General features: G+C 40.1%; 1 protein-coding gene across 1 annotated transcript in view; it reads right to left on the bottom strand.

Annotated features, from left to right (window-relative positions):
• The window catches only part of USH2A (usherin), a 398473-nt gene extending 373863 nt beyond the window's left edge, over nucleotides 1-24610 (bottom strand). Inside the window, exons 1-2 of the mRNA XM_075707636.1 lie at nucleotides 24126-24610; nucleotides 18972-19137 (exon numbers count right to left, since the gene is read on the bottom strand). Coding sequence (XP_075563751.1) covers nucleotides 18972-19137; nucleotides 24126-24610 — 651 coding nt within the window. The remainder of the gene's footprint in view (nucleotides 1-18971; nucleotides 19138-24125) is intronic.
• Between the last annotated feature and the right edge of the window lie 1308 nt (nucleotides 24611-25918).

Here is a 25918-nt window from a genome sequence, read left to right as displayed (position 1 = left end):
ATCCACTTTTGCCATCATCATCTTTGTTCACTTTTTAAAAATAAAATGCCAGATCAAAATTTGTTCAAACTGTTTGCTTTAGTTAAGGGCCAGATCTTCAGCTACTATAAACTGCCTTCAGCTTCAGCAATTCCATTTTACACCTGCTGAGACTCAGACCTCAAATATGTTAAATTTACTTTCTTCCTCACAGCTGTTCTTTACACCTTGAAAGATGTCTGATATTGTGTGTATGTGGGATGTTGGACAATAAAGCATCTCGCATACTGGGTCCCAAAAGAAGACTCGATTTGTGTCCTAACTTTGCACAAAAGAACACCACCTGCAAACATCTATGTGCTTATTTGACCCTTCTCTCTCAGAGAACTCCTGCCATTTCAGTGGTGGATGCTCCAGCACAGCGTCTTTTTATAAAAATTTTCATATAGCCCCACTGTCTACATGAGTTATGTACCCACTTGCTTGCCCTCCCCAGCTCCTGCTGTGTCATTCCTTCCCTCACCATACAGTGAACTGAAATCATGGCAGAGACATAAACAGATAAAGGAAGCTGGGGAAGAGGAAATATGTCAGCTACATGCAGCTTGCAACCATGTTTAAGGGGATGCACAGTGTAAGTATTTTGGGGGGAAGGAGGGAGAGAGACTCGTGCCCACATTATGAGCACTAGGAACAGTTATGTCCATGCTCTAAGAAATCCAGCGTACAAAAAACAGAGACTTGAGGACGAAACCTCATCAGGGGACCACAGTGACAGAACTGCCTTAAAACAGAAGGGCTGGAGAGGATAAAGGGACAGTAGAAGAAATGGTAAAGAACAGCAAAGGAGAAGGAAAAAGCATAAGGTCGGGAGGGGCAAGTTGTCTCTTTGCCTTTCCTTCTTTTGCCTCAGGCCCATATTGGCCTTTCCTTTTCTTGACTTAACTGGGATGAATTTTAATTGCAGTCTCTCTATGAGTTTTACACACTATGTACTCTCTACTTGTGTGGAGTGGATTTCCCATTCATCACAGGATTGCAGGCAAAAATCCCAGGAGCATTTTGCTTTCGTTCAAAGTTAGCTTTGCTAAAATCAATAACTTTAGGGCTGCTTCCTCCATCTAGCACATACCCCCACCCCATGACCATCTCAAATCTCATGATTTTATGATCATTTGATTTTGTTTCTTATCTCCATATACAGATTTATATTTGCAGTCTTTCCATAACAACAGTGACAATATTCTATACTGTTTCAATAACAGTATAAAGGCAACAACCTTACAGCAACAGTGGAAACATGCTCTCGTCTGTAGTTTTAACACAGTCAATATCCTAACTGATCTCTAACAATCTCTCTTCCTACTGTCTCCTTCTCAATACCCCAGCATTCTTCAGATCAAAGTTTGGTTTTCTTAGGGACCTGGTTTTATGTCTTAAATATTTGTTTTGCTTGGGCTTTTTTTCTGGTAAGTCTAGTGCAACAGCCAAGAATTGCAACTACATTAAATTGTCCTTACCTGGTACACAAACCACTGAACTTAGTTTAAAAAGAAGGGGGAAAAAAATGGGGGGGTGAGGGGGGAGGTGTTTACTACTGCAGATTGAGTATCATCCCTCAGCAATATTGTAACATCTCTTCCAGTTTTAGATTAGCTCTCCCTTCACTAAAACTGTGTATCTTGGCATTTTAAATCCCCCTTCATTTTCCTGGTTGTCTCTATTATTCCAATAATATCTTTCTTATCCTTGAAAACACGTCACTCCAATTCAGCAGTCTTATTACATATGCTCCTAGCATTTGTATAAGAGATATTTAGCTTTTCTTTTTGCCCTCCTTTACACTTCCACTGTCTCCTACAATGTTAATCCCTTCTCCACGGGAAATAGTTTTCCTTCAGTCCAAGTCTTTCTTTTTGTGCATAGATCCACTAGTTCAGTTTGAGTTCCCTGAAAAATAACATAAATAAAAAAAAAAAGGGGGGGGGGGGCAGAAGGGAAAGAAAGAGATGGAACCCTGGAGTGCTCCTGAAGGAATTAACTCTCTGCTCAAGAACAAGCTATGTATTAATACAAATTTGACCCCAAACTATGAAATCAGAAAGCAACTGGCATGCAGACCATAAGGTGGTTTACAGGCTTATGAAAAACTAAAAGCTATTTCATGAATAAAGCCTTTAAAGATGCAAAAATGCAAGTAAGAGCAAGAAGAAGAATCCAAAATAAGAATCATGTATGTCATTAATGTTTTGGAGAAGGGTAATTTTAGTACTGTTAAAAACTGAGTGATATAACTCACACTGTCAATTATCTGATAAACAATGCCAAAGACAAAGAAAAATCAATGCAAAAACAGACAGCTTTCGAAATGGTCTGTATTTTTAAATAATTACCATTTAAATAAGTAAACATTGTTTTAAAATAAACATTTGAATCAGATTAGTGATCCTTCTGCCACAGAGTACGCATTCCAATTATGGATTGGCAATTTTCATTTAATCTTTTTTTGGTGAGTATTTCACCAGTATTTCGGTACTACGAAGTAATATTAAAATGGTTAACTAGAGCTCTGCCACTTTCTACCTCAACTGGCACTGTATCAATGAAAAATATTCTTTATTGTCTATGTCAGTAGAGCTGTATCAATCTATTACTGATGCCTCAGGACAGAATAAACATATCTGGGCAGGAGAATAGCAGAGAGGACCCGAAAGCTCAAGATTGCAAATACAGATTCTGTTAAAAACTAAAGTAATTAACAAATAAGCTTTACTCTAACTACTATTTTAACCATTGATCAATCTCTGTTCTTTTTACATCGAAAGGTTTAACAAGTGACTCTTGTGCTGCAAATGAGTTCCAAACAATAAAACATAATAAAAGGATCCTAGTCATCAGATCTGAAAATACATGGAGAACAATTGCTTTCTTGCTGCATAATGACTCTATTTTCCCCAAGTCACAGAACAAATCAGATCCAAGATCTGATGATCACTATAGTAACATGAAAGGAGACAAGTATTAAGGATTCAACAAGCTGCTTTTTAGCAGCTAAAACAGTTACATAAAATAGACTTGCCAAAATTAATTGAAACAAAAGGTCTGAAAGTACATTTTAGATAATCTCATAACAATGCACATTTTCTCTCTGCCCCCTCCATTTAAAATACAGCACAACCACTGATTCTGAATTTTCCTGAACTACTTGTAATCATGTAAATTAGGGATGAGATGTAGATGTCAAATGAAACGTCCCTTCTGAATAAAGTCTCTGTGCTTCACTAGTCAAAGAATAAGCAGATACCCACACAAATGGAGTTGTTAATAATGTACAGTTATTAACCCTGTATTACACTATCAGCTGTAGATTAAATTCTAGTCTTTTGAACCTATTATTTGTAAAGAATTTTGCACCACTTTGCACTGCTCAGTTCTGGGACTTGTAAGTCATTCCCAAATTTAATGCAAGAATACATTGGTTCTACAACAGCTGAACAGCTCTGCTGGGACTAGAAGGTTGAAAATCCATCCCCCTGTCTCGTTTTGTGATGATTTACATAAGAAGAAAGCAATTATTCTTGCCCTCTGAATGCCTTGCCACAAAAGTTCCATGCATCCAGTTAAGGGATTTTTGCAAGTAAAGTCTCATCTTTTCTTTCAAGGCTTAGTTTTTCTTCATAGTCAAGGATCCACAAAATTCTGCCTTTGATTCCTTTTATATTCCTCCCACCAACCTTACTTCAGGTCCTTCCCTCCTCTTCTGTGCCCTGCTTGCTTCCTTCCACCACAAACTCGTTTAGAAACGGTCATCCAACTACTCCTTTGTACTGTAACTCTCCAACACTTTTTTGATGACAATTCACTGTAATCTTCAATTTTCTTTTTTTAATAACTGCTTTTCTCCAGAGTTCCTAAGCATCTTACCAGCAAAGCTTTGCACTAGATCCAAACTGCGCCGTTAACTGAACATACACCAAACCTGACTTAGGAGGGCTGCATTTTGGTAGCTTATTTTCAGAAAAACCTCAAGGGAAAAGTCTATGCAGCAGCTCCTTCAACCACATTTTGCTGGAGATGGGCCCTGGGAGGACCAGAGGAGGCTGCTCAGAAATTTCATGGTGGCTTCCTGTGCACTTTAGTATACAGGCCTCAAGTTAAGGCACAGAAAGGCCAGGGAGATTACTGATCAACGGCAAAGATGTGGATGCCAACACAATTTAAGGAAAAGGATAAAAGCCCTTCGAATATAAGATGCACTTACAAGTCCAGCAGAAGAGCGGTAATCCAGTTTACTGACCTGTTACATACATAATTACCTGCCTTACAGACAAGAGGTACATGTATAAGGCATAAGTAGCAACTTGAAGAGACAGAGTATCTACTATCAAGACTCAAGTAGGCCACCTAGAGAAGCTCAGAGAGATGACTTTTTCTGTTGACCAGTCCTGACTCCAAGAACCACCCAAGTCCCATGGGACACAGGCATCAAGCGAGAAAGAGAAAGGCACGTATCTGTGAGTACTGAGGATAAGTCTTCAGGGTAAGAATTTCAGATTAGGAGCAATATTGATAGTTTAATCTATGCTGCCACTGAATATCACATGCTGATTTGCCTACAGGTACAACGACAGTGAACCTCACAAGATATATAGGCCATCTACAACCAGAGTCAACAGTGATGGTATACTTAAATGCCACTGGAGAGAGGAGAGGTTCAAGAGGAAAAAATTTTGGCTTTAATTCAGAAGGGAGAAGATCAAAGCCAGTGCCATTGCTTGAAATGCTGCCAGTATCACAAAGGGTCAGACAAGCAAGGTTGCATGATTCTACACACAACTGAGCAAACAGTGCGTGGAAAAGAAATTTAGGTCAATTCAGAATTGAGACACTTTTCTGGAATAGATAGAATCAAAGAAGGGTAAGCTTCTCCTATACCCATATAGGGCCAATTCTTTATCAAATTAGGAAAGAAACCAGTCAAGTTTAGGGAAAAAATTAAAGTATCTAAAAAAAAAAGTCCTAACTAAGCATGCAGGTAGACTGTAGACCATGACAAAATATGCCTGTCTGAAATCAAAAGCCTAAGGTGTTTGAACCTGAATGTCGGGAATTACATAGATCATACCACTGAAAAAAGTGTTGCTATACCTTAAAAAAAAGTTCAAATTTTGATAAGGTAAATCAGTTAACTCTATTAAAACATAACAACAGAAGCTGAAATTCCAGCCCATTTTTTAAGAAAGAAAATAAAAACCAGCACCTTCAGATTTAATGCGAGATCAGAAAAACAGCAGAAACAGAAAATACAGTTTTCAATCAGCCCTGCACAGATCAAAGAACAATGCAGAAATTAAAATTACAGACATGATGCATGACCAGGTCTTGGAGCAATTGTTCTCATAATCCATCAAATCAAGTCTATACAGGGTGGATTGGTTGGAAAAGCACATGAATAAATATTGTATACGGGAAAAGGCAACATGGCTTTTGTGGAAGGAAATCAAGATCCACCTTTTGAGTTTTTTGAAGTAGTTAAGATGCAAACGGATAAGGAAAAATTGACCAATATCATATACTGGTTTTCCAGAAAGGTTTCAAATTTGGTAGAGATTAAATGTGCACTTTTCACACAGACAGAAGTTTGTCAGTAGGTAACTCCAACATCTCTGCTATTTAGCATTTTGCATAGGCTTGAAAACAGTGGTTAGTGATAGATTCTCAAGGAACAGGCAATGAAGTAGCAGACTAAATGTGTTAACCACAAAGTAATAGACATGAGAAAAATATTCTTAACTATGTAAACATAACATTAAGTTCTGAAGCGTCACTGGTCAGAAAAAGTGGTCTTGGAGTTTTGTAGATACTCATCTATTAATGAGCAAAATGCTCAATGTCAAAGAGGAAACACATTCCTCACTGGGAAAGAAATTAAGAACAAAATGACAAAACTTCATTGTTTAGAAATTTATGGTGCAAAGTGTCTGGAATAACAAGTGGAGTTCTGACCCTTGTATCCCCAAAATTATAATCGTATAGCCCCAAAAGTTTCAGAAAAGATGACTGAGGATGACCGAACTGCAGAATGGCTTCAATATAAGGAGAGATCCAGTTTATAAACAATTATAACATGCAATCAAGTTCTATAACCAAAATATCAAATAGCATGAGAACAATAAATAGAAAGTAACTGACAAAAGAAATTAGCAGACAGCACATTTAAAACAAAGAATAATTTCATCCAGCCATAATTGCATATGAGGAACTCGGTGCCACAAGATACTAGGAATACCAAAATATAAATGATAAAAAAAGAACTAGACTATTAAACTAAAAATAGGTCACTCAGTGGCTATTCAATACAGTCTAGCTTAAGAAACATCAAAAATATTGGTTGTCAGAAAACAGGTCAGAGATGTATCGAAAAGAAAGCTGTTTCTTTGCATCTACTCTTCTTTTGTACTCAAAGAAAAATTATATAGACAGACTGTCAAACAAACACAGCAGTTCTTAAACAATGCAAAAATTATGGCATTATTGAGCTGAGGTATTGGAATGAGATACACGGACATTTCTTCCTCCTCTTCCATTCCAGAACTTACTACTTTCCAGCCAAGCTGACAAGTTGTTCAGTGCCAGGAAATATTCTTTGCTTCCATAAGAAAATGATACATGAAGACTTACCAGAAGACTCCTCCTATGGACTGCCAACAACACGTATAGATTTTGCATTGTACGGGATCTACACATGTAATTTACGTCACCTTCCATTTGCTGCATGTACAGGTGATAATGCCAGATGTACATGACAGTTCACACACAAATAATGGGGGTTATGTAAAGAACAATCTGAAAGTTTTATCTTCCATTTCTTGATCAGACTTCTGACTTAAGTCTCTGTCTTTAAGCTACAGAAATGTGAACCAAATGTACTATTTTTAAAAAAAAAAAAATAACCAGGAAAAGCAGAAGGTGCTCTATTTGGCTGTACTCATGAAGTTTTTAGACTCTTATCAAAAAAGTTTCAAGTATCTTGTGAATACATCTACTTAGCAACTGGCACAGCATAAAGAGGGAAGGACAATGGTTCAATATCTGTGACCCATCTTTACCAGCAAAGAAGTTCAAACCAGTTGCCAGTTTTCTGCTCACACACCATGCATGACAAGAACTGCCTTCTGGAGGACCTTCTACCCACATTGCAAGTGGTGTGCTCTCGATGGTGATACTCCAGTGTACAACTTCAAGTTTGGTCTCCCCAGAAAGGAATCAAAATCAAGCTTATCAGCAGTGCTCTTGCGTAACACAAGGCTCCAAATAGACAGAAGGCAAACCTGTATCAGAGAACTCTTCCCACACACAAAACTGATAATGTAGATGTACCCTGTGAGTGTCATCTTGATGTTTTATATCAACAGCCATATCAGGTACACACAGCTAATTCCAATCTCTCAAACTTTGCTCCCTACACAACTCAAGGGCACAAACGTACAAAGGCAAGAGCAGTCATACAGCTTGCAGAAGTGTACCTAAAGTTACACCAAGCAATACATATGTGGAAACCTACTTAGAAGTGGTGTACATAAACATGTATTTAAAAGATTAGTTCAGAATCAATGGCTATCTAGTTTAAACAATATTTTTTTGCTTATGTTTCCCCTAGTAAGGCTCCAGATTTCTAGCAGTCTGAAAATAGTCGATTCCAATGACCACAGTTTAGAGTTCACAAGATGCTCTTGAACAGGACACAGCTCTTTCTCTCAGGTCTTCTAACTCTAGTTATGCAACTTTTACTATTATTCTTAATATTGAATTTGAACACTTGAAGAACATCTGTTTTTTCTTTACCTTTCAAAACATTCTCCAAGTAGGCAAGCTGCTTCCATATGATATGACATACCTTTTAGATTCACATGCCACCACAATATTAAAAAACATTTTTTCCAACAAAAAATACACTTACAAATGATATTTTATGTACTGTAACTACATGACAGAAATAGATGTATTGCATATTACAATGGCCACTAGAAGTTTGATTCACAGCTATTAATTATCCTAAAAAAATTATGGTATACATAGGAAGACTAAAAGTCACTTTCTAATTAAAAAAACCCAAAACAAAACACCCCACCCCAATTCTAGAGTAGCACATTCTCTGAAATTAAAATCTTGGCCCAGATGAAGTTCCCTGTCTTGTGTTCCCAGGCAGCTGTTAGACTGTAAATCTAAATCTGCAAATATGCAAGAACTTGCCTGAACTCATATTCAGGCAAGAAAGGAAGTAGTTTAAGAGGTAGTGTAAGTGAAGATAGAGGCATCTAGGAAATATCCCAGTTTCCCAAGGAGCTGAAGTTATAACAAGACCTTTCAAATCAACACAAAGAGTCAACATCCTAATACCCATGGACCAGGAGAAGAAGAGGCAAGCACCACAACAGGACTTCAGCAAGTTACCAATATCAAAGAACCCCAAGGCTGCATGTTCAGCAGCAGTATCTGAATGGCCTGCAACCGTAGCAGATTAAATGATGAACCAGTTGCCAAGAGAGCTATGCTCATTGCTTCTATGAGCAGTCCTTTAAACAGACACTCAAATACATGATACAGACTGTGTTTCTGCTGTCTGTTGGGAGCATAGCACCAACCATATGGACAGACTGCATCCTGCTAAATATTTTCAACACACAATTGCAATTAATAGACGAGAAGCTCAAATATGTAGAACTGATGCAAACTCTCCTCTCCTGTCTTGGGACTGACAAACTGCTCCTAATAGATAGTAAGTGATGACTTCAAACAGGAGATCAAAGTGATTTTCCTTGCTTTCTCATGTCCGTGCTAAACTTAGGGAACAGCAGTTTAAAATACCTCGTATTTAGTAATACATACACAGAGACTATATAGAGTAAATGTTTTCCTCCCTGCTTTTAAGTTTCAGGTTCTTTGCTTTTAATATAAATTTCAAAGTATTCAAAAACTTGTGCAGAAATTAAAAGGATTTCACAAATTAGAAGGGACAAGTTTTCTCTTGATAGTCAAACAGTTATGATGTAAAGCGGTCTCATTAAATCATAAGTACTTTAACCTTTTCTTGAAAGAACTGGAAGATTTAAAGATTTATAAAGAAATTTTGCCTAAACTAGGAAATGACTCATATTTGACATGTATTGAAATGATAATGCTGATTTCAATAGGCACTCTAAGAGCATTTTCCTCCCAGGAGAGTAATTCAGTCATGGTTACCTCTCTGCATTTAGATTTTAAACTTACTTTCTAAAGCTTTTAATGTGCTATAGTCTGCCAAAACATGGCAGAGTTACATAGATATGATCAGGCAAAATAAAGGTTAGTAAAAAAGATTATTTTTATAATTGCAGACACTAAATATGAAACAAATACATCAATCTGACATGTTCTCAAAGAATCTCCTGTTTCAGCAGCCTTGGCTGTAACTGAAAATTCATGTTTAAATTCCACTCTTTTTAATTGGTTAAATAAATTCTGAAGTATCAAAGGGAAAGTGAGAGACCCTTAACAGTGAATCTGAAAAAGAAAACACATAATGGAGCTGCTGTTACGAAGTGGCACAAATCTGATATTGGTATCACTATGCAGAGATAATGAGGTACACAACTGGCCTTAATTATGCGTTACTATGCTTCAATTTTTTTTATTTCTTTAAAACTTAATTTTGTAAAACACCAGTTTTCCTGAGGTTTCACTTCAGTGCGTATTAGACTCTTAAGTTAAGGCTACATATCCTTCACTCCACTGTGTACCTTCAATCAGAGTTTTTGCTAGTATATACCTAAAAACATACAGTGACAAATACAATTAAATCAAGATCAAACACACAGAAGGACTCTTAAAACTTTCAGAAGCCTGGAGGACTTGATCCTTACCAACTGAGATCAACTACAATGGGGGCAGTAATTTCAAGGAAACAGGATCCACAATTTATGGCCTTAAAAATACCAACAAACAAAACTGTTTGAAACTGCAAAACAAAAAAATAAGTTCCTTTACAAATCATAAGCAGTGGAAAATGAAGGCTGACATCATTAGAGAAAAATAAGTCATATTAATTGGAGAGCAGAAAAAAAAATAATGGTAAAAATTCACTTTTGTTGCAAATCCACTTCAACTTACTTCAGCAGAACTTTTCAAGGATTACTTTTCTCAAGTGTTTACTGGGTATAAAAAGCAAAGAAATGGATAGCAAATGGCTCTGTCAACAATATAGCACTGTTGTGGTTTAACCCGGCAGGCAGCTAAACACACAGCCATTCACTCACTCTCCCCCTCCCTAGTGGGATGAGGGAGACAACTGGAAAAAACAGTAAAATTAGTGGATCGAGATAAAGACCATTTAATAGGACAGAAAAGGAAGGGAAAATAATAATAATACACAAAATAAGTGATGCACAATGCAATTGCTCACCACCCACTGACCAATACCCAGCCAGTCCCCAAGCAGTGATCATAGCCTCCTGGCCAACTCACCCCAGTTTCTATACTGAGCATGACGTCATATGGTATGGAATAGCCCTTTGGCCAGTTTGGATCAACTACCTTGGCTGTGTCCCCTCCCAGCTTCTTGTGCACCTGGGCAGAGCATAGGAAGCTGAAAAAGTCCTTGACTAGTTTAAGCACTACTTAACAACAACTAAATCAGTGTGTTACCAATGTTACTCTCGAACTAAATCCAAAACACAGCACTACACCAGCTACTAGGAAGAAAGTTAACTCTATCCCAGCTGAAACCAGGACAACCACATATTAAGAAGGCTGCATAAACTATCAAAAAGTATGAAGTTACTCTCAGACTGTTGCCATCTAGTCTGAAGTAGCTTTTTCAACAGTCCATTCCCAGACTATTAGTGACTCATGTCCAACATCCTGCTGGCAGTGGTTGTTACAGTAATATCGCAAGAAGGAGGGGGGGGGGGGGGGGGGGGGGGGGGGGAAGAAAAAATCCCACAGTCCAGCTATATAAAAACTGCTTGATATGAATTCCCATCTTTTCCTGTTGGATGCAGTATATCACATTACCCTTTTTAATAAAGTTACTGAATTTAAATTAAAACAAAACAAAACAACCCCAAACCCAAACATTTTCTTCCTCAATGACATAGACAGTGGGATCGAGTGCACCCTCAGCAAGTTTGCAGACGACACCAAGCCGAGTGGTGCGGTTGACACGCCAGAAGGACGAGATGTCATCCAAAGGGACCTGGACAAGCTGGAGAGGTGGGCCTGTGCGAACCTCATGAAGTTCAACAAGGCCCAGTCCAAGGTCCTGCACCTGGGACGGGGCAACCCGTCAATACAGGCTGGGGGATGAAGGGATTGAGAGTAGCCCTGCAGAGAAGGACTTGAGTGTACTGGTAGATGAAAAGCCGGACATGAGCCGGCAATGTGCACTTGCAGCCCAGAAAGCCAACCGCATCCTGGGCTGCATGGCCAGCAGGTCGAGATAGGTGATTCTGCCCCTCTACTCTGCTCTGGTGTGACCTCACCTGGAGTACTGCATCCAGCTCTGGAGCCCTCAGCACAAGAAGGACATGGATCTGTTGGAGCGAGTCCAGAAGAGGGCCACAAAAATGATCTGAGGGCTGGAGCACCTCTCCTACAAGGACAGGCTGAGAGAGTTGGGGTTGTTCAGCCTGGAAAAAAGAAGGCTGCAGGGAGACCTTATTGCAGCCTTCCACTACTTAAAGGGGGTCTATAGGAAGGATGGGGACAATCTTTTTAGCAAGGCCTGTTGTGACAGGACAAGGAATAATGGATTTAAACTAAAGAAGAATAGATTTAGACTAGATGTAAGGAAGAAGTTTTTTACCATGAGGGTGGTGAAGCACTGGAACAGGTTGCCCAGAGACATAATGGAGGCCCCATCCCTAGAAACATTCAAGGTGAGGTTGGACGGGGCTCTGAGCAACCTGATCTGGTTAAAGCTGTCCCTGCTCACTGCAGGGGGCTTGGGCTAGATGGCCTCTAAAGGTCCCTTCCAACCCAAAGCATTCTATGATTCTATGATTTTTCTTATCCCCACTATTCTGATCAGAATGCTTTTTCAGAAACACTCTGCTGCAATAGGACAGACCCAGTTTCCAACTGAAATAGTCCCTTTTCCTACCTGGTGTTTACACCTCAACAGATTCAGAGAAGAAAACTGTATGACCTCCTACTATTCACTATAGTTAATTCCAAAAAGAAGGTTCTCCAAGTCATCTTCTGTAAGGCCTGCATAGAGCCTTTCACTGTCGTGATTGACTTAGTAGCTCTGTTCCGAATTATATTCCTTAAACATAAATGACAAAAATTGTACCCAAGATTTTGCACAAAATCTCACCAGAGTCTGGAGCAGCAGCAATAATGCTTTTCTGTCACTACTGGGAACACCTCTCCTGATATGTTTCCCCAACACATGCCTTTTTTGTAGCCACATCATGCCAGTAACTCACCATTACTACCTGGGACTACTACTTCAGCAATGTTCTAATGATTAGCTACTTAGCAAAAGATTTTGTGAGGGATTTCAAGTTCATTATGCCACATTTTGTAATATCAAATTTTATTTCACACCAACTACCCTAGTCCTTTCGGTCATGCCATTCTTCCTGTATGACATCTTACTGTTCCTCTTCCTGATGATGCCTCTCCACATTGTCACCAGCTACTATTATCAGTACACTCTTAATATTTCTATCAAGATCATTAATGAAGACATAACACAAGGCTGGTGCAAAGACTAATTTCTCAAGGAATTAAATTCTTTTTTGCCTCCCTTCTCCCCTGCCCCCAGCATTACAAGCAAGTTCCTTTGAGCAGTACCTATTGCCAACCTTCCCTATGAGCATCCCCTTTGACCCTACAACTTCTCACGGGTTGTCACATCAATGCTAAACTGAACTCCAGATAGAGGAAATCTGACAGATTGACTTTGCCTGAAAATCAGTTTTCTCATCAAAAAAAGCTAAGAGGTTAGACAGTGATGAGCTACCTTTAGTAAATCCACACTGCATTTTACCCCCTTTTTCATTTAGCTCTACATCTTTATCTATTCCTTCAAAGATCTTTTCTAAATCCTCATATGCCACTGTGTCAAGACAAATAGGTCTGCACTGCCAAGATCCTTTTTCCTTCCTCTTTGTACAGGCTCTGGCTGGGATGGCGTTAACTTTCTTCACAGCACCCTGTACGGTGCTGTGTTCTGAATTTGCGGCTAAATCAGCATTAATAACACATTAGCATCTTGCCTATTGCTGAAGAGCACTTGAACAGTGTCCAGCCTTTCCCTTTTCCCACTCTGCCCCCCCATCCCACCTCAGTGGTAAGCTAGGGTTGGGCCAAGAAGTTGGGAGGGGACACGGCTGGGACACCTGATCCAAACTGAACAAAAGAATATTCCATACTGTATAACCACAGGCTTAGCAATAAAAACTGAGGTAGAAGAAGGACTTTGGGGAGACAGGGATTTTACTTCCAAGGTGGCTGCTGCTCAGAGACTTGCTGGGCAGTGGTCTGCTTGTGGGAGGTGGCAAGTGATTGCCTTTGCATCATTTGTTCCCATTTCACCTCCCTTCCTTCAACTGTTAAACTGTCTTCATTTCAGCCCATGAGTTTTCTCACTTTTGCTATTGCTATTCTCTCCCCTGTTCCACTGCAGGGATGAGGGGGGCCTAGGTGCTTGGCTGCTGGCCAGCATCAATGCATGACACACTTCCTCCCAAATGTAAGCATTACAGCTCCACCTCTGACTTGGCAGATTTGCATAAAACATCTCTTTGTCAAAGGATTTTATGTACCAGTTCTTTCAGAATTTTTGGACAAAGACCATCTGATTGCATCAGCATGTACACAATAAGCTTGCAAATGTTTCTACCTCTTTATGATCACTTCTGTTTCCATACATTCATTTCTGTTACCCAGCTTGTTTTTACTCTGTGACTGTTATCATTATCCTTATTGAAAACAGAAGTATTTATTTAGTCTGGGGACCTTACTCAAATGATCCTTAATCTCAAGCACACCTTCGCTGTACACAGGTCTTGCCTTCTTACACACACACAAAAAAATAATCTTTAGAACTTTTTACCCTTTAACAGTCATTGCAAAGTCTAATTCAGCTTTACATCTTCACAGTTTTATTCCTATTTCTACATAGCATTCTCTGTAAAGTTGCTTCCCCGTTGCCCAGTGCTTGCAGACTCTGCCATCTCCAACTGCAAAGGTGCTTATTCACTCAGATAAGCCTGGGCACTACATCTCCAATTTTTTCCTTTGTTAAGGGCAGAGATTCCTCTTAATTGTATTATTTTTATTTTTAATAACCTCCAGGCCTTTTTTCTATTCAATCTACAGGCTCTGCAGTTCACCTTGGTTTATTAAAGTAGTCCTATTTGTTTGTTCTCTTTGAAACCCAAAAGTGTACCTACAGAACCAAAGAACTGCCTATTCTTCTATTTCATCTGAATCTAGTTATGAATATTCAACATTATTTTTGACACCCACATGTCTAATAATGCCCTCATCACTTAACAAAGCTGGTATCCAGACTTTCTGCTTCAGTGACTAGTTGATGAAGAAGCCTTTCATGCAGAGCATACAGGAATATTTGGGCCCTGCTCTTGTTAGTAGAACTTTCATTTCCCAGCTATAAAATGGAGAATAAGTCTTTGCAATGACACAGTTCTTAGTAGCAGTTCTCTCTAACAAATTATACATCTAAATCTAGACCCAAGGATTTAAATTCCTAGATTACCTCAGTAGAACCCATTTACTTGCCTTCTCTTCCCCTAGAATTATTTTATTCCAAAGAAATTATTTTCAATCTGTGCTGTCCTTTCTTCTTGCTTTCCCCCTTATCATTTAATTACTATTCGGTGCTCTTCCACCATTTAGCTTTCACTTTTATCATTCCTGAATAGGCATATGCTCCTACACCTGAATTCCAAACATATCTGTCAATCTACCATATTTCTGCTCTCTCTAAACTCAGTTTTACATCTGCAACCGGTACTTCACACTCCTCTGTCATGGTGTCTGTTGCCTAGCATTTATATACAGATAGTTCAGTTTTTCCTACTGACCGCAGGAACTCCCCTGTTTGCAGGCTCCCAGCTCCTACTGACTGCTTGGCTTTGGAGAGTTTTGGCCCGAATCAGTCTCATATTAGGCATACCTGTGTTCAGAGATGGACTTGGACCCTAGCTCCTTGGCAGAGTGGTCTGTCTCATGGTCAGCTATATTACTCACACACTCTCCGCAAACTACAACCAACCTGCTAAAAAACAAGCACAAAAATTCACCAGTCTGCCAAAAACACTTATCAAAACCAAATCCCACAGTCTCCCTTAGCTGTTATTCCTGTTACCAGCTTGGCATGCAAAGCCTTGCGCCTCAATCCCCTATTCTTTGGTTGCAGCCACTGAGTGCGCCAGCCAGTCCACCCCTGTCCTTCGCCCATGCACTGTCACAAACAGGATGCATAAATTCCCTGTGAGCCAACCAACAGGTGTTGCTTTTTTCTCAGGGGCAGGACCCATTAGAAACCCCTATTTCCTAACTGTATTAGTAAGTGCTAGCATTCAGTAAAAAATTTTTGTCTTAAATGAGACTCACCCCAAATTAGACGTATGTGTAATTTAGCCTGCAGTCAGTGAGCAACAAGGCATCATGCCAAAAACTTCTTTTCCTCCCTATCTGCCAGTCAAACATGCAATACTGTGCACGGCTTTGAACAATACTTTGCAATACACTGTGGAGAATATCAGTTGAGTTTATATGCAACACAATTTACAACATTAACTATTTTGACCCACTGTTGTCACTTGCATTTCCTACACAGACCTAAACCACCACAGAATTTAAAAGAAAAGCTACACTGTTAAAAAGTTCTGTAGTTTCAGGGAAAACAAGGACCAAATATGCTTCATCTACCAAAAGAGTCATGCATACTGAAGGCCGGGGATATTAACTGCAGCATTTAATGCTTCTAATTTAAATTTTTGGGAAACCAAAACAGCTGTCAATAGGTTAGATGCCCACACCTCTGGCATAAAGTTTAAACATTTTCATAACAAACAACAGACCTGTTACCACACACATCTTCAGTTACCACTGGTATCAGAATTATATTACCTAAAAATTGTAAAAGTACATAAAAGTACAAACTTTTTAAAAAAGGATCTGAATAGCTTGTGCTTATTATGCTTCATGCATAGAGAATATACTTTCTTTATGTAAAATTCTGTTTAACATAGCAGCATCACATCCCAACCCTCTCAGTCTTAAAATTCACAGATGAGGTTTTTAGGGGTCCTACAACTCCAAATACAGCAATGCTGCTATTTGCCCCCCCCCTCCTTTTTTTTTTTTAATTACACTTTTTCACATATACAATTTTTGTTACATGCACGAAAATATCCATTCCACATTTTCAACTGTCTTATCAGGAACAGTACTTAGTTGCCCCATAAAAGAACATTCACAAACATTATTTTCTTTTAGTAAAAAAAAAAAAAAACCCACCCCAAACCCACCATATCAAGCAAGCTGTCAAACAAGTCTAAATAGATTCCCTCCCCCCCCCACCAGGACATGTCACACTAGATCCGCAATAAAAAGAATGCCAAATAATGTTCCAAATTCTGCAAAGTACCTAAAAAGGTGCTGAATCTGCTGTTGGTTTAGTTAAACCTAATAGCTTATGGCTAAACATCACAGTCACATACATGACATTTCACATCCAACAACAATTTCCTTTTTGTTTCTGTAGAAGGAGATTGTATCAGCTGCACTGGTAACACCATACATACTACTTCAAAACCAGGATGGCTGTAGGATGACTGCAGACTTTCCTAATTTACTAGCCACAGAGCTCAGTCCTAAGGCTTGTCTTTGCTAGAAAATAAAGGTTACACCTACAACAGTGACACAGAACTGAGATTGCTAATCCTTTACAGGTATTAGAGGCAGTTTCACCTCGTCAAGACAGCATGGAAGGCTACATGGGCAGATTGACTTGGAAAAGCTTGAGGCAGTAGTAGGCCATTATTGCACTCAGCCCCCTCTGCTGCCTCTACCCCAGGTAGCTCACCTACAGCCCACCGAAGGGTTTCTCCTCCACACTGCAGTGCCCCTACCTACTGCATGGGCATCACCTGGGAAGAAGGCTGGTTAGTTAGAGAAGTCAAAAGTCACACTTGTGGTAAGATCAGGTGATTTGTACTTTTAGGTGTAAACTTCAGGCTCTCCCACTGCCTTTAACTAAAATTACTAATGCCTATAAAACTACATAGTGCTTGATCTTCAGAAGACTTTTTTCATCAGCTTAAGGAAACACCTACATTCAAATATATATCATCATGATATATAAATACATATCATCATCAAATACGACTATTGTCTGAAGACAGACGCTTCCATATGAATGTTACTTACGCATATTTTTGTATGGTCTCTCTCATATTCTCATTTTCCATTTATAGAAAAAAACACTTTTGGACAGCTACTAAAACAGAAAGAAAAAAAACCACAACAACAAACCCCACTTTTGCCTAAAGTTTCATAGCCAGACCTAGTGCTAAATGGATCATGCTGCAACCACTATCACCTTTAAGGGGAAGTTGAATCCTAGAATGTAAGGTTCTACCCTGAGCTCAGAAACTTGAAGAAGTTAAGCCTGCAGTCCGTCCCTTTAAGGGTCTAGAAGCTACACTTCTTTACTCCTGCTATGCATTGAACAACTTTCCCCAAAGAAACAAAGGACCAAATTCTACAGAGTGCTTGAGGGTTCTTTGTAATACAATTCAAGATACGTGTGTGTATTTAAATCCAGCCCTTTCACTCTTCATATTGCTATCCCAGGCTTTAGCAGTTTCTGAGGCTAGTACAAAATGTGGCTGACAGCAGCAGCAGTAATATAGCACCCTTGGAGTGTTTGAAGTGTAAAGTTCATTAGTTCTACCTTAAGGTCACTCTTTTAATCCAACAGCCAAAATCTTATTTGCACTACCATGCTGTTATCCTGGAAAAAAGAAAACTGCAAAAAATCAAGACGTCAGCTTAGATACTTCTTACAAGTGACAAGATCAGCACTAAAAATCCAAATCACAGTCAATACCTTTTAGCAAGTTTCAAGAAAGCAGCGAAACTATTCTTGATTGTGCGGTAAACCAAATGAAATTTAATAGAATGGATAAAGGAAATGAAGGAAGGAGAAGATAAACATTTCAATACCTGATAATTGTGTTTTATAATTATTAGTTGAACTTGGCTTACAAATAGAATTTACTAGAGTGTCTGTTGGGAATTACAAGACATGCAAATAACTGAATTTTAATTTCTTCTGTGTTTGTTTACTGATTTTTGTACATACAGTTTAAATTTTAACAAACTCATTTTTGCTTTATCCTCGGTGGATATTTGTACACTTATTAAAAAGTTATGTCAACAGAGACTTCTGGAACACAAGGATTGTGTTTTAACAATTCCGAATCATATTTTTAAAATAAGAGGTAATAGCTCTGTAACTTACTTGCTTGATTGATCCTGCACAAACCCAGACATGTTTACTTATGTGCACTGTAAGAAGTTTTTAAAATTAAATGGGCTACACCTCTGTAAGATAAAGAGATTAGCATGTATAGATGAGGATGACGTTCTCTCTTCCAGGAAATAATTTCCGAGACCCAAGACTTATTGGTAACGTTGAAAATAAGTAGCTTTTCTTCACCCCAAATACTCGTGTTCTTAAGGGTGAGAATTTTCAGTCTTGTTTGTTCTGAAGAATGGGCACAGCACTTCTTTCCAGTGCAAAATTAGCAATCGCCTCAAAATGAGCTCCCAAATTAAGATCCTTACCTACAAGACTCAAGACTTGTCATTTACATTCCCCAATTTACCCTTTTATATTTATACAGTTATACCATTCCCACACAAATGTTGTATTTCAACAAATATTAAATGTTTTTTATTTTACTCACCTGCACACTAAGATGAATCCATTTCTTCACAAGGATTCTCCCCAGTGTCATTACTTTTATTGGTGGCTGCAAACCATTTACTGTGCGATAATAAAACATGGTCTCTTTCTCAGAGATTGTGAGTTTGAACACAGTCTGCCCATCAATAGCCTTTTCTATCACACACCTTTGGAAATAACCAAGAAAAACAACATAAGGTCAGAGGCATACACATACACACATTCTTGCCAAGGTGCTATCCTGTAAAGTGATGCTAACCAGAACGCATTAAAATAAACGTTAAAAATACAGCTCTTGAGAAGATGCTCAGTGACAGTGAAAGTCAGGATGTACTAAGTGTAAAAGAACTTTAACAAAGATATTTTCTGTCTTAATCTATGAGATATGTATTTTTTTAAAATTTAGTGTATGCAACCCCAGTTCACTGGGGGTGGAAAAGGGGTCCACTTTGCCTCCTCTCTTCAGGGTTCCATGACAGAAACCACAGTGGCTGGCCAGCACTGTGCAGGTCTCTGCTGCACTTTTCACACAAAGCTGTGCAACATAGTATATTCTGTGGAGGCACTTACATATTTCTTAGTCTAGCAAGGCAAATGTAATATAACCACAAAAGCAGTATGAATTACATGTTCTGGAAATAAGTCTTCCATGATTCTGCCAAATCTGTCCAGGCAAGGTAGCAACACCCCCCCTTTGACACAGCCTTTCTTTAACCTAAGAGAACAGGAGCAAGGCAAGAAGGCTATGCAGCCACTTGTCAGGGTTTTTTTTCGCCCACAAAGATTTCAAATCAATATGAAATGCAACACTGACATATAAGGTACAAAGAATACCATCGGTAGCAACCCACTTTGCATATCTAGCTGCTGAAATATTTTTGCCAATCCAATCACCATGATGTCAAGGGTCCTGAGAAAGCATAGGCTAGGTATGCTTGTGAAACAGCTATGCATTTTATTAAGGTAATCATCGGTACAACAAAAATTATCAAGTTCTTCATTCCCATTTCAGCTGCTTGAGAAATCCAGTCCCCAATTTACTAACCCATGAAAAGCCAAATATTTTAACAGTTCCACCAGACTAAATTAGTGCACTAAGTCACAAGAGAGAAGCATATAAAATTTGTATGAGACCAGGATTTACTCAGATATATTTTGTGCGGGGGGGGGGGGGGGGGGGGGGAGCGGCGTGGAAACAGACACAACACGTATACCAATAAGCATCTTCACCTACTATAGATTTATAAAAGTATCAAAAGGGCTGTTCTTTGATACTGCCATTATTCACTAATTCACCTTTAAATCCAAGAGAAAAATTAATTCATTTAGCCTGCTGGAATGTTGTCAATAAAACAACTTGCAAAATACAGACTTCTGTTCTCCAAACCTTACTAAAAACATGTTTCTTAATATATTGTCAACTGGTCTTTTCAATATTTTGTTTGCTTGTAAACATGCTAGTTTTGCTAGATAATAAATGTGAGGGAAGGCTCAGCTAAGTAGCAAAATATTTAGGAACTGGATTTACCCAGTTCCTGGATAAACAATAATTGGATAATCCAGTTTTTTGTTTTTTTAGTTATCTAAAACAAACATCCCCACATTGTTTTTATCCCCAAAGGTGTCATGACTTTAAGAAGGGAAGCGACCTTGATGTACATCACTTTGAAAACTGGAAAGAACAAATGTGAATTGTGACTCACTACTGAAAGAGAAAAACCAAGAGGCAGAAAACAGAGCAGCGGGGGGGGGGGAGCAAACTACCACTAACATAGGTGAAATATGCATAAGCATTACTTCTGACTCTGAGCACGATTTTCCATTCCAGCCATGATTACAGAGAGAAACCACTGTTCTTTGTGAAGTTTCCAACTTCTGGTAACCTGCAGTCCCACAGAGCCAATTCCTGACTACACAATTCTCTATGGTGGGGTTAGAGGGAAAAAAAGCAAACACCACAAATCTGCTTGGTCAGCTTTCAAAGACAAAAATATTCTAGAGCACCTAACACTGCTGCACTGGTGATCCCCACACATTAACTGGAGCACTTGCAAATAGGAACATCTGCACGGGTTCGAAATCAGATATATGGTATCTTAAGGCAACTCTCCCTTTCAGTCTAATTCCTATTGTAAAACATCTGAATGGTTACAAAGTAACAGGATACGATTTTAGTCCTTTAGACAAATAAAGATTAAAAAATACATCTACTGCCCACTTCACAATCAGGCCATTCCCTCTGACTTTTGTGTATAAAAGGTCCCAGCTCATTTTTCTCCTACTGCCAATGTCTTCTGGTCATCTAACTTCCAGTTAGCCCAGTTCACACTAAATTGATATAAACTGCCTGCAATGATTACTCATACATGCTAAGCTTCTACTCATATTCTTATCCTATTGCATTGCAAAGGGTTATCATCATATACAATCTCCTCTATTGTGCCAAGGCTTACTTACAGGCTACGCACAGGCTTTCTGAAAGCATTTATATTAACTGATGAGTACATGCCATAAGAGAGGAAGCATGGGGAAAGAATAAAATTCAGGAACAAGAGCTCTGCTCACTTATTTCACTTACTGCCTAAAGGGAAAGTAAATGTAAAGACTGGTGTACAAATGTCAGTGTTTTCTCACTATTCTCTTGCTTTTCTTCAAGATTTCCAATATGCAGTGACTTAAAGGCATACCTGCAAATATCTGTGCCATAGATCTTAGAAGAACATTAGGGCTTCAAATAAGTCTGTAACATGACCTGACTTTCCTCTCTTTGTATGAAAGTATATTCTTTCCCAGATTCGCATAAGAAAACTTGGTTTACAAAATTGATGAAGAAAATTCTTGGTGTCTTTGATTATCCACATATATTTGCTCCCCCAGAATGTCACAGTCTGTAAAGGGCCTTCAGACTTTGGCTCTTTGCATCAGTATCTCTCACTTCAGCCAGCACAGTAACTTCTAGCAGAAAAATCCTGCTATTCTCTTACATGGGCACATGCTTAACAGAGAAATGCCATGCCCTTTACGAGGATGCAATGGGATACTGTACAGCAATACTCCTAGCTTCTTTCCTAAGTGCTCTCTAGCAGCCAGACCATATAACATTCAGTACAAAGAAACACATTAGTATGGCATGCCCAAAAACCATGGGTCTGCTGTACTTGATATAAGAGCACTTTGCCAGTAAACAAAATACCTTGTTAAACGTTCAATTATTCTACTGGTAAAATGAGCGGCTGGTTCTGGCTCATCTTCCTAGCGTTTTGGTGGCAGCATGAAGACTTTGAGTCCCAGTTCCGTGAAGTCCCTCTGCTGTGATAATGGGGTTTAAAAGGTCTCGCAAATGATGTCTGACAGAGACAATTCCCCATGAGGGACTGCAAAATGTAGGACATCTGGTAAGTCAAACTCCTTCTGCCAACCTGAAGGACTGACTAAACCAATACAATAAAAGGAAAAACATCTTCACTGTTAAACTATTTCTCTTTTGTAGAATGCCTTCTGGGTCTGAAAGAAAAATTGACACACTTCTTTCTGTGAATAGTGGGGAAAAAAAAGAGTCTGGACAGTGGCATATCATCCTGACCACCAGAATAACTGTTGTCCAAATTCAATTTTCAGGACTGGGCTCTACCATTGCCATTTCTATGTGTTGACTAGCAGCAATCTCACAAGGCAAAAGAATGAAGTGATCTATTACAAAAACTGAATAACAACATTTAGATTTTAAAGTGATCTATAAAACCCGCTGAACAGGAATATGTACAATGTGTAGTTATTAACCCAGTAGCAATTGGACGCTAATGTTTCACACTAGTCCCTGGATAATCAGACATCAGTAGAGTCTGGTTTCTGCATGGCACTTAATCATTCAAAACTAAGGACATACATTTCATTGTTTTAGGCTCCATGCAAGCAAACGCCTATCCCATTGACAAAAGTTTCACAGATTTCACTCAACACATCACTGCAACAGCTTGCTTGAAAATTAGCAGGACATTTCTGCTTTAAGTTAGGCATATGCGCTGCTGAACAAGACTCTGATATGCCCGCACGTGTGTGGACATGAACTCAAGTGATAGCACAACCCCAGGAACAGACTCTCCAGCTTTCAAGATTCAAACTTTATGTAGAAAATGCTGTCTATAAAAGACACTAGGCCAAAGCTCCAGAGACACCTTTACACATACCGTCAGATGAGCTGATTTAACTTAAGCTCAAACCAAAGCATGCAAAATAAGTATCAAGAATGTACAACAGAGCAGATCATTATTTTCATTCTAAGAATAAGTTATGAGTACAAGTACAAAAACATTTGTGACACACTCTGAAGGCATGTACTTTTTGTGTGCTTTAAAGAAGATCTGCACAACCAGGGTAAGAAATAGTAGGAGGCTCTGCATTTTGTGATAAATTAAGGGAACTTTTTTTGCAGGATTTGCGATGCATTTTTCAAAAAGCAAGTTTTTCACTATAGTAAGGCCCAGTCAATCGAAAGTGACACTTTTAACAGCAATATTTGCTAAAAATGTGATCTGTAGGCAAATAAGAGGGGAAGCATGCTTAGCTACATCTATTTTGTGAACACCTAGTGCAACTTCACTAGCAGTTTGAATAGTGGAATCTTTCATTAAAGTAGCAACACAATCTCTCATTCCATCAACATTCCCCAGATATTCCAGAAAAACTATGACGACTCTTCTGTAGCTCTGAAATACTCATTTTGGAAGATCTGGGGGGTTTCCTTGTTTGTTTTTAAGGATTAAACTTGCATTGGGGGATTCCTAAAATTTTAGATCATTTTTTTCCATCACGAAAGCAGCAACAGCACAAACTGCAGACGTGTTTCTCTAGCAGCTTTTAGAAGAAGGAGTGTGAATTAGAAACACAAATTTAGATTTTTAAGAATAGACATGCACACTATGTATGAATAGTTCCCACTGATAGTCCAATTGCTTTCATCTGAGCCAACGCCATTGAAACTGAACCTACTTGTCTTGACATTTGCAAAGACCCCAACCTAAATACGGCTTTAAAACGTCACAGTTTCTCACTGTACCTTTTTAAAATTTTAAATAGCTTGCTAATAATGACCGTGACTACAACGATCAATTTTTTTAAGAGCACCAGGAAAGTAAACACCTTCAACACTACTTACATTACACCTTCTTGCTCAGGTTTCAACCATACAGTTAACGTAAATGAAGCTGCAAGCCTTGGAGAACGGGGAGTAGAGAAGCAATCCTTGTGATTATGAAAAATAAAACTGGAAGCATTGCTGAAGGACCCTGGATGCAAGTCCCTTTTGTCCTCTGTGATACAGGTACCAAGGCCTTCTGAAAGAAGCAGTTTGTAGGAAGAAGGCGATGCCCTGTACGGACATTCCTGAACACAAAACCTCTGGGTGCAGGACATAATACTTTCAAGAGCTACTGAGCTATGACAGAAAGTACTTCGGTCTGGCAGCCCACAAGTGGCTTGAGTTGGCACGATTGACACATTCTTGAAAGCTCCCACATTTTCAAGCCTAGGGAAATGTCCCTGAGAGCTGACCAACACAAAGGAGTCATAATAAGTTAAGATTAATGTTTCAATAGCATGAAACAAGAAACGACACCTCAAGGAAAGAGCCCAGCAATTCATGTTTACAAAAAAGCTCCTCCTGATTAAAGCATCTGTAAATAAATAATGATGTCCGTGTCAGTAGCAATGTCCTCAGGTGGTACGCTTCAAGAGTTTATGTAGCTTTTCATCTTCAAAACACCCATGCAAGGACTCAGTCGCAGGGGACATCTATGTCTTCTGGCCAGCGAAACGCACGTGGGTGACAGCCGGTATCTGCAAACCACAGAAAACAGACACAGTCTGTTGGAGGAACGTGCCCTTTTGCACCAACAGAGGCGATGCCCGGCTAAGGGTTTTAAGGGTTCAAATTCTCCTTCCAGATTTCCGCCAGCCGGCCCACCTGCACCTTTGCTGGCTACGGCCAAGACATCTCCCTAAGTAAGGGCAACAGGACCAGGCCGGCTCAAGCCTGCAGATGCTCACGGCCGAGCGGAGTTTATCCCGGATCTGTTGCGTCACGCGAGGCCGACGCTCGGCTTCTCGTTTTAAGGTAACGAGTACAAAATAAGGTAGCAAACCAGGGCATGCAAACTCAGCACCCGAATGTCTTTCCTGAGGGTTTCAAGCCAGTTTATAGAATCTCACATTTACAATCCCCGGGCGCTTACCTCAGCTTTACGCCGCTACCTGGGAAGCCGCTCGGCGCCGTCCCCAGCGCGCTATTTCAGGGTACGCTGAGGGACACCCCCCTGCCTCCGCTCCTCAGGCGCGCTGGGTGCCAGCGAGCGGGAACGCCAGCCTGAGCCCCCCAGCCATGTATCTACCCTTCCCTCAAGTTGACGGCCCGCTTCGTGCCTTACCCCACCACCCGCCTCACGCCGCTCCTTTCAGCGCCCGGCAAAGCTGATTAAACCCACGTTCCCCATCTGTCCCGTGTGGATCTTTCTAACAGCGAACGCCTGCGCTGGGGCTCACCGGCAGGCTGGGTAAGGGCAGGCGGCGAACCCCGCGACGGCAGCCGGTAAGTGAGTGGATTTCCCGTTCTTTACTCCGCCTGGGAGAGGCGCGGAGCGAGGAGAGCGGCGCGGCGCCCGGCGGCTCCGCTCGGCAACGCCGCCCGCGGTCGCCCGGCAACGCCGCGGCCTCCTCCCCGCCCCCGCGGCCCGGGCCCGCCGCGGCCCCGCCGGCCCCCGCCCGCCGCGCTTTAAAGCGGCCGCAGCAGCGCGGCTCCCGCCTTCCTCCTCCCCGCCTTCGTTCTACACGCACCCACCCCTCCCCCGGGGTTAGAAGGGCGGCCCGCGGGAAGCCATTTCGCTGCCGCTCGGGCGCGCCGTATGAAATGTTTAACGCGGCCCCGGGCAGCCGCCCGTCGCCTCAGGAGGAGCG

The sequence above is a fragment of the Pelecanus crispus genome, chromosome 3 (assembly GCF_030463565.1).
Source record: "Pelecanus crispus isolate bPelCri1 chromosome 3, bPelCri1.pri, whole genome shotgun sequence".
Classification (NCBI taxonomy): Eukaryota; Metazoa; Chordata; class Aves; order Pelecaniformes; family Pelecanidae; genus Pelecanus; species Pelecanus crispus.
This window is presented reverse-complemented; position numbering and strand designations above follow the sequence as displayed.